The following is a 9,333-nucleotide window of genomic DNA, read 5'->3' as shown; positions in this document are numbered from 1 at the left end:
CTCCACCGAAGGGAGCCATGCAGGCAGGGAAGGAGCATTGTTATAGCTGCCCAGATATATAAGTTATTTCAGACTCCTTCCATTGCCTTTATCCATCCTGGCAGTTCAACTAATTTAGTTCCTCACCCCCCTTTTTTTTATGTTGAAATATGGCTAAAGGAAACCATTTAAAATTACAGTTGTGTGGCTTGACTGAGAAGGGGTCAAATTAAATGGGCCCTTACTGCCTTGAGAAAGAACATATGTGAAAATAACTCAAGGAATTTATTTGTGTTGCCTTGCAGGTGGTATTAAGTGTCCTGTTTGCAGCTTTGTGTATGGTACAAAGTGGGAGTTCAACAGACATCTTAAAAACAAGCATGGAATGAAGCTAGTGGAACATGATGGGGAAACCAAGTGGGAGGTAAAGCAAAGTTGCCATGGTTTTGGCCCTAATATTTTAAAACATCCTTGAAAGAAAAGTAAGGATAAGAAGTATTCAAAAGTATGCCCTTGACTTTATATAAGATCAGGAGGTCGTGTGATCTCATCTCAATTTTGAATGCGTACATTGCTATGACTGTTAAACTTCACTACTTTAATATATGGTACATTTAACAACCTTTTAAGTGCCTATTTCTACATTTTAGGGCTCTAGTCCTAGAGCCGTAGAATGGTTTGGATAGGAAGGGACCTTAGAGATCATCCAACCCCCCTGCATGGGCGGGGACACCTCCCACTAGACTAGGTAGCTCAAAGCCCCATCCAACCTGCCCTTGAACACATCCAGGGAGGGGAATGATGGAATTTTTAGCAAAAAAAACTAAAATAAAAAAAATTACTGCATTTTATTACATGCCAAATATTCACTGATGTTAATTGAAAGATGTGAAAAGCTTAAAATTTACATTGAATTAAAGAAAATAACTTATCTTGGTCCAGAAAAGGTGGACCTTTTTTAATCTAGAAAACTGAATGTGTAAATTGAGCAGCTAAAGAAATGGGACTGTTACAGAAAGCCAATGTATGATTTCTTCTGTTTCCACCTTCAATCCAACGTATATAGGAAATCACAGTATCACGAAGATCAGACCTTAAAAAATTTAAGTTAGATCTAAGAAGGCAGAATTAGAAAAAAAAAACAACAACCTAAAATTTCTTGGTTTGGGGTGGGGTAGGGAAGCTACCTTGAGAGGACTTACCTTTTCAAGCTTTTCTCTCCTGTCATATGCACACCAATTGTTTGTGCTAAAATGAAAACTTGCTCTTCCAGAGCAGAGCTGACGGTAGATGCAGAAGCCAGGGGAAACCACAGCACTACCTAGACACTTTTATTTAAAACATTACAGTTGGCAAGCTGAGTCTTTTCTACTGCCTGAGTAGGCTACTGTTGATGTCTAGTGATAGGAAAAAGCCAGAAGTCAACTGCATTTGGCTGACCTCCACAGTTTATGACCTGTTCTGCTGAATTTCAGGCAATCTAAACCCTACTATAAATCTCATGCCTGATTTGGATGAGCCGTCCTGCAGTTCGTGGTTAACGGGTTTTGAGTATCCACAGATAAAATCCTAAGTCCTTGAAAAATGGTTCCATATGGACAGTTATTCAAAGGAGAGGACAAGCATTTTAGAATGTAGTCCTTCAAAGTCTTATATCCACAAACATTTCACAAACCATTCTCTGTACACCCTTCCAGTAGATCCCAAACCTGAAAAATAAGAGGATGTCCAGGATGCAAGCATGTCCCTGCTGCCAGAATGACTGTAAATGAGGAAATCCCATCAGAGCAGGAATTCATATGGACAGCTTGTCTTGAAAAAATATAGTTATGGAAAGGATAGTTTTTCTAAAACAAGATGTGATTTTCAAACTTCAGAAGCATTTTACTAGATCTCCAAGGACATGCATTATAAACTAATATGGCCCAAAAGGTCTTTACTAGACCCTGATACAGTAGAAGTCTATTGTTAGTTTTAAAATAACTGTGCAACAAAAAATGAAGTAAAAATAATTTAGAATTATTAAAACAACTTTTGAATTAGAATCTAGAAGAAAACTATGGGATGGTATCCCTACTGCCTTTCCTCTTGAATTATATTTCACCCAGTATTTTTATAACTCTTATTGCAATATTTGTTGTCCAGATCTCATTCCCTTAATCTCAGATCTTTCATTATTCTCTAAATTGCTAGAATGAGAGTGAGATTATGCATGCATTTGCTGGATTTTGTTTTCCAGTTAACTGCTGAAGTTTCTGAAGAAGCCTCCACTCAGTATCTCCACATCACAGAGGCTGAAGAAGATGTTCAAGGTACTCAAGCTGCTGTAGCTGCATTACAGAACCTTAGATATACTTCTGAAAATGGTAAGTGACTTTTTTTAGGTTGGAACACAAAATAAATCTTTTTTTAATAAATACAGAATCTCCTCTGCAACTATTAGAGATGGTCAAAATTGATATTCAGAACTTACTGCTGTAGGTTTACAGTTTTCTTTGAGGATAAAAAATAAGAAATTACCATTCTTTATGAATTTCTATATCCTGAAGTCACTAATACTTAGACAGTCTGTTTTGCACTCTGTTGTTTGGTGTGTGGAATTTCCTGCCTATGTTAAGTCAGCCAGACTACAAACGTGACACAGTGGGATAACTCACTTGCCATGTTCCCAAGACTGTACTAGCAAACTTAATTCTAATTATGCACACACAAAAAATAAGCTGTTCTGTTAAGTGGGAAATAACAAAAACTGAAAGAAAAGAAAAAAAACAAACAGGTTTCTGAGTGTGTTACTTCATCAGAGACTAGAGAAGGTGTTAAGATATTTTGGTTTTATATATAATAAATAAATCCTTTTTCAGTATTTAGAAAAACTTGTTTCTTATGTAGATCATAAAATATATCTGCTTTCTGTTTGAAATTAAATTGTCTCATCTAGATCCCCATCACAGTATCAACATCAGTTAGGAAGGGTTTGGGATTAAGAGATGAGTTTTATTCTATTTAATGTCTCTTTCCTAGTTCCAATAGAGATGACAGCAAATCTAAGACAGCTTTAGCATGACTCTGAGAGTTTCTTTCCCTTTCTGACATCTCTCTCATGCTGACACTGGATGTGTGGGAGTGGTGGGCCAGAGGAGGGGAGCTCATATTCCTGCACAACAAAAAGCATTTTCCAGTGTATGAATCTTGCCTTTCTTTTGGCAGGGCTACACACAATAAGAGGATCTTTAAAAAAAGGGGCTAACATGTTCTGATGCATGCTTGTAAAATGATAAGCATGAGCTCTCTCAATCAATGAAGTTTTCCCTTCAGCACGTTACTGATAACAGTATTTCTAGGCTGAAGGGTATTGCAGATGGCCAGGCAGATGGTAAACACAGGTTTGTAATACACCAAAGAGCTGTTGTGGTTATAGGTGTAGAGTTCAGAGTCTGATTAAGCTGAATGTCTGGCAAATACACATTTGGATTTGTAAAGTCTTGCAGCTTCCTAATTTACACTTGCTGCTCTGAGTTGTGTCTGTTGTTTGTTTATTCAATTTATTCTTCTAGGTCTCTTTCAAAGAGGCTTAAAATGATCACTGTGGCTTCACTTGCTGAGCTGAGCACACCTCAGGCAAATTTGTTTTGTGAATACTGTCCTGCCATGGATCTGTTATCAAAGTGTAGTATTATTGAGCTATTTGAAATTTACACACAGCACTGTTTATCAGGGTTAAGGCAGGAGAGGAAAGTGTGTCTGTGTCACTTAGATTTGCATCTCCTCAGAGCTGTTTTGCTGTGATCATCTTACGGTTTCTGTCTTTCCAATAAGGTGAAAGGCTTGATCCAACAGCTGTCAACATCCTGCAGCAAATCATTGAGCTGGGTTCAGAAACCCAAGATGCCACTGCAGTTGCTTCTGTAGTTACCATGGCCCCTGGCACTGTGACAGTGCTGAAGCAGGTAAGAGCTCTTTTCTTCTCAAAAAACACTATAATGATTTTTCATATATATGTTGTGAAATAGATATAATTTTGCAAGAGCTAGGGTTTGAATGACCATGCAAGGCATTAATAGAATTTTTCCTAAACTAGTTTTTTACTACAAGTTGTGTGTATGTGTGTTTATATGCCCACACAGAGACATATTTGTACATCTATATACACACATTTATGCAAATAAAAATGGATACATTTTTGCATGTATATGAAATGCGAGTGGAAAAATACACATCTATATGTACCTCTTTACACCTCTATATGTACCTCTGTGTGTATGACAATACAGCCTTGTTCTAGCAGGTGTTTTCAGGCTTTTTGAAATAGCATACCTGCATGGAGGGTGGGCACCCATTTGCACCTAAAAGAAGCAGGAGGTCCTTGGCACAGCATTCATCTAGCTACAGAAGAGTCTGAAGGGGTGTTGTTTGTGCACAACTGTGCATGCTCTGCTACCTAATGATGTGTGCAACACAAGTGATCTGCAGCTCTGAGAAGAATGTTGCAGGTGCTTTTTACAGCAGGTGCTTATGTGAGACAAAAGTCAGTGTGGCCCCCCACCTCTGAGATAAATAAAGGAAAATTCAGCTGAGTTGTAGTTGGTGAGAAGATTTGTGATTAATTTTATTGTTACCAGGGAAATTGTGCAGGACTAGAAGATACATATCAATATCAAAAAGGGGGATATATAAGATCAGTTGTTAATTTTAGGCTTTTACACAAATTATCTTTCCAGAAGAATGGTGGATTCAGCAGATAACAAAGTGATATAATTTGTGGTTGTCAATATGGTTTGTTTTAAAATGAGACAAATCTTGCAAGATATTGGTGAAGGAACCTTAATATATGTATATTTTTTCTTGAAGTTTGGAACTGCACAGTTTTTGCTAAAAATATTTGCAATGTACACTATTTCTAAAGCACTTTAGAAATTAAGAATGACAAGATGCACAAAACCGGCAAGAAAAGGAAACAATTTTCAAATTAAGATGGCTACAGAGTGCAAACATCAAGACTTCTGCTCAACATTTCTTCCTCAAAGGTGTTCACTAGCTTTGTTGCTGACATTTTGTGCTTCTCCCCACAGTGTTCTCCAAGCTCCATTTGTTCCTCCTGTATCATCAAAGCTCTCTGCTTTATCCCTTTTCCCATTCTGTTCCTTGAGTCACTGGAGTCTCTGCACTCAACGTGGTTGAGAGGGGAGAGAAGGAAATGACAATAAGATAGTCACAGAATTCTACATCAGAAGTCTTAAATTCCCGAAGGGTTTAAATAACTCCTTGTATTTGAATAAACCAAAAACTTAATTATTCTGAGAGATAGAACTGACAGTTAAATATTTTTTGTAGTGTTGTGGCTGTTGAATTAATGAGAATTTCATAGAAGTGGGAAGTGTCAAGCCTGTGAACGTGGATAATTTCTAAGCCTGCCATCTTAAAGTCAGGGAGATAAAGCAGAATTTCAAGACCAAGCATTTTAAGATTTTCCTTTGCAATACTTAACAGGTGTCTTGATTAGAAGCCATGTTAAAAGTTTGAGGGGTTTTTGAAGAATACCAGATCTGAATTTGGAATCTAAATTCAGTTATTAAAGAGACTTTTTAATTCTCTTTGTGTACAAGTTTCAAAACAACTGTACCAGTAGTCTCTGCCAACATCCATGCTGTGCTTTACATACGTTTAAGTGTTGAATTCAGCATCAGCCATTGATGTTTGTCTATGCTGCCTGTCAATATTACTGAAACTTGTTCTTTTGAGGTCCTTCTACTGAAAGCCTAGGAAAAAAAACACATCACTGTGAAAGTAATAGCTGCCAAGGAGAAACTACTTTTTGATATTTGAATGTTAAAGAATACATAATTTAAAAAATACAGTAATTCTTCCTCCTTCAAGTACTTAATCTGATTAATGCCTGATTCGTCTTCAAACCCATCATCTTCCTTGTTAGACTATGTGAATTTTCTGACTACTTTTTTAAGTAAATGCATCTATTCCCAATTAATTCTTTCCCTCACTTTTCCATCTATATTTCTAGTCTTTGAGCTAGGCATTGATCACTTCTTTTTCCTTTGCCTTGTATATATCAATGGCTCACAGTGATCTGATGTCGAACTGTTACAAGCTCCACTACTATACCAAATACTGAATTCTCAGAGCACAAAATCTCTTTACTGCTTTTCTTAAGTTTGTTTTATACCCCATTCTTTAGAGTCCTGTTCATATAAAATGTCCTTTTCCCCCTAACTTGAAGTCTCAGAGAAGCAAAATCAGTGAAAGCAAAATCAGCCTCTCGAGCTAAGTGATCTTGTGCTACCTGTTTAGGCTGGATTTTACTAATGCATTATTTTGATGCTTAAAGCACTGTTCCTCTGACATTTTTCTTGAGCGTGTTGGAATGCCTGTTCCTCTCCCTCTGGTAGCCTCACTGACTTGTGACTTTGTGCAGAACTGTGCAGATTTGTGATTTCCTGGGGAAGGATCATGTGGCTGTTTGCCTAGTGACAGCTGACTGATTGCTTGGTGACCTTTGATGGGTTTCAGGGAAGAAGAGGAAGAACCAAGTGGGTATTTGTAGATTATTTTGATTATCATTATTATTATTTATCTCTGAATTTCTTCTTCTTTAATTTTTTCTTTTTATTTTTTTCTCTTAATTTTCTATATAAATCACTGTTTTATTGAAGTCTGTTTAATCTGTTATGCAGCTTTAGTTAGTTTCCAGTTCTTCCCACTTCAGAATTATGGCCACACTCATTTTTAATTTGAAGGAAGGAAGTATTTAAATGCTATTAACTTGATTGTAATCCTCTCCTATTCAGAATTGTCAGCTTTTCTTTTTTCTTGAATACTGAGTTGCTTTCTGTGGGATCTCACTCATTTGTACCTATGACTTTGTCAGGTTTTAATTATGCTGAGTTCCTAATTGTTAACCTTGAAGTGATCTGAAGTTATGTTCATATTTCACGTCCTTACTGGAAAATATATTCCACCATTTCTTCTGTGACCTTCATCTTCTCTTGTGGATTGTGAGACAAAAAATTCATTCAGGGTGTCAGCAATATATCAGCATCATCTGTCACTGAATTTCTACTCTTGTTCTTTAATGGCCTCACCAAGTCCTTGCCTGGCAGCTTGGTTCCATTTTTTTCCTTAACAACATTTATTTCAGTTATTCTGATTTTTATGCTGTTCTGTTAGGTTTTTCTTTTTCTCTAAGGACACACATTGTCCATATTTTTCATCAATTCTTACCTTCATCTCTTATTTTTAGCTAGCCCTTGCAATATTTCAATATTTGCACCAAGAAATTTTACATCCTAAATTATTATCATTTTTTAAAAGTATTTTTCCTTCTAAATATTACACTGTATTGTTGCTATCCTTGTCTCCCATTTCCTCCTTGGAACTTTCTCTCACAGCTGTCCTCTTCCTTACTTTTCACCCATAAAAGTGCCATTTACACTTGATCCTTAAAGTTCTGTGCTAATCCAGATGTCGGTAATGCTGCTTGCTTCACCCTTTAGCACTTTGGTGTGCAGCTTCTTTAGTGTTTCAGGTTAATGCAAGACTTTTGCCAGCAGAAACAAATTTTGTCTTCATCCTTAAGTCCCTTTCAGCATATTGCAAGTGTCCAGTTACCTAGACCTGACTGGTATAATTTTAAAATTATTTTCTGGTCACAAGACAGAAAGGATACCATGTTTGGGGTGGTGTTCTGTTCAATTGTTGTTCTGTGTTGTATGTAGGCTTATTACTTGTATCTGAAATAATGAGTAGGCATTATAATGGCAGTGAAATCAAGATCATATTGTTTGTTCAAAGCCCCCAGCTCCTGAACTGAGTGTTGATAAGAAAAAAAATGACAGTTCTGACTTTGGAAACTATATTTTTTGTTCATAGGAGTGATTTTATAAAAGATAGCACTTTGACAACATAGCAATAGCCAATCCTGGCCTGAATCAGGATTCAGCTTATGATTTAAGACTCAAAAAAAACAAAATTAGCCCTATTTAGCTTGGGTTATGACTGAGAAATAGGAATAATTGTTCACTCTGATGGAGTCATGTGTATGAGGCCTTCAAAGGTTGTGTCTGAAATAGCTCATTCTTGCCTAAGAGTCACTATACCAACCCGTTATCAAGGTTAAGCTTTTTCTGATTTCTAATTTGGGAGAAATGCTGTTGTGTATCAGCTGTGAAAATACAGAGCTGCTAGGGAATGTAATACACACCAAATGCCTGAGAGAAAAACAAGTTTACAGTGTGAAGTTTTACCCACATGATCTGAGATTGGCAAAATCCATACTGAAGCTTTGATGACGGAGTGGCAGGAGAAGTGTATCCTTGTCAGTTTGAGTCCTTTTCAGTTACTAGTGCTGCAGTCTGGATCTCTTCCTGGACAGAGTTTATGAAGATACTTCTTTATGGCATGATATTGGAGTTGTTCTGCACTGCTAAAAAACCAAAAAGAGTAAAAAGGTAGAGAAAAGGTGAAAGCAAAGAGTGGTAAGTTTGAAGAATGAGTAGGAAAGGGGTGAATAAATGCTTAGGAAAGACAAAACTTACTTGTAATGGATGGTACACATAGAAAATAAATTGGGGAGAAGGCAGTTTCTTGGGAAAAGAGCACCTAGCAAGGGGGATGGACTGGAAATGTAAAACAAGTCACTTTACGTTCTGCAGATTTGACTCTTGTGTCCTATTTTTTTCCCTTATGCCTTAGGGAAGAGATTGGTTCATTTAGTTTTTTCAGTTTATTATGCTAGCAGAGACTGTTCTGTTCATTATTTATATAGGTGGACTATTTTCCTAGCTCATGTGCTAAATATAAGGAATGGAGAATGAGCAGTCATGCCAGTATCACAGCCACCCTTGGTTTGTATGTCTGTAGGTCTGTGTTCAAAAACTTGTTTTTCACACAGTGAATCTTTAAGTGAACTAGAAGAGAGAGGGAGAAAATTCAACTATGAACTACTTGGATGTATAATTATTTCTCACAGTTACCACAAACATAAAATAAGGATATTAGTTGGTCCCAAAGAAGTCGTTTGTTCCATGTTAAACATTTGTTTCATTTAAATACTGAGTTTCTTGTGAAACAACATTTCCCTCAGAAATGAGCACTCCTGTTATCCTATTTTCTGCAGAGGAGACTTTTGCAGTGTGCAGTGTCTGTAAGTTATTCTCTAGTGAGAGAAGATTGAAAGTGCATTTTCTTGGTTTCACAATATGAACATCCTTGAATACTTATTTTCTGAATCCCTCACTGCTGATGACCAGAGCATCAGAAGTAGTTGGCACTTCTTGCTCTACGCCTTGAGCTGTAGTTTTTGTTACAGTTGTTGCTCTTCCATTTCCAGTGCTTCTTAGCAGG

The 9,333-nt window shown here is 36.9% G+C and overlaps 1 protein-coding gene across 3 annotated transcripts in view; it reads left to right on the top strand.

Annotated features, from left to right (window-relative positions):
• Nucleotides 1-9,333, top strand: part of ZFAT (zinc finger and AT hook domain containing) — a 70,438-nt gene that overhangs the window by 51,705 nt on the left and 9,400 nt on the right. For 2 of the 3 annotated variants that reach the window (XM_010003531.1, XM_010003530.1), the window contains 3 exons: nucleotides 285-403; nucleotides 2,219-2,345; nucleotides 3,796-3,926. In XM_010003531.1, coding sequence (XP_010001833.1) covers nucleotides 285-403; nucleotides 2,219-2,345; nucleotides 3,796-3,926 — 377 coding nt within the window. The remainder of the gene's footprint in view (nucleotides 1-284; nucleotides 404-2,218; nucleotides 2,346-3,795; nucleotides 3,927-9,333) is intronic. The other variant, XM_010003532.1, reaches the window with a different exon arrangement.

Source organism: Chaetura pelagica, unplaced genomic scaffold (assembly GCF_000747805.2).
Source record: "Chaetura pelagica isolate M959 unplaced genomic scaffold, ChaPel_1.0 scaffold98, whole genome shotgun sequence".
Classification (NCBI taxonomy): Eukaryota; Metazoa; Chordata; class Aves; order Apodiformes; family Apodidae; genus Chaetura; species Chaetura pelagica.
This window is presented reverse-complemented; position numbering and strand designations above follow the sequence as displayed.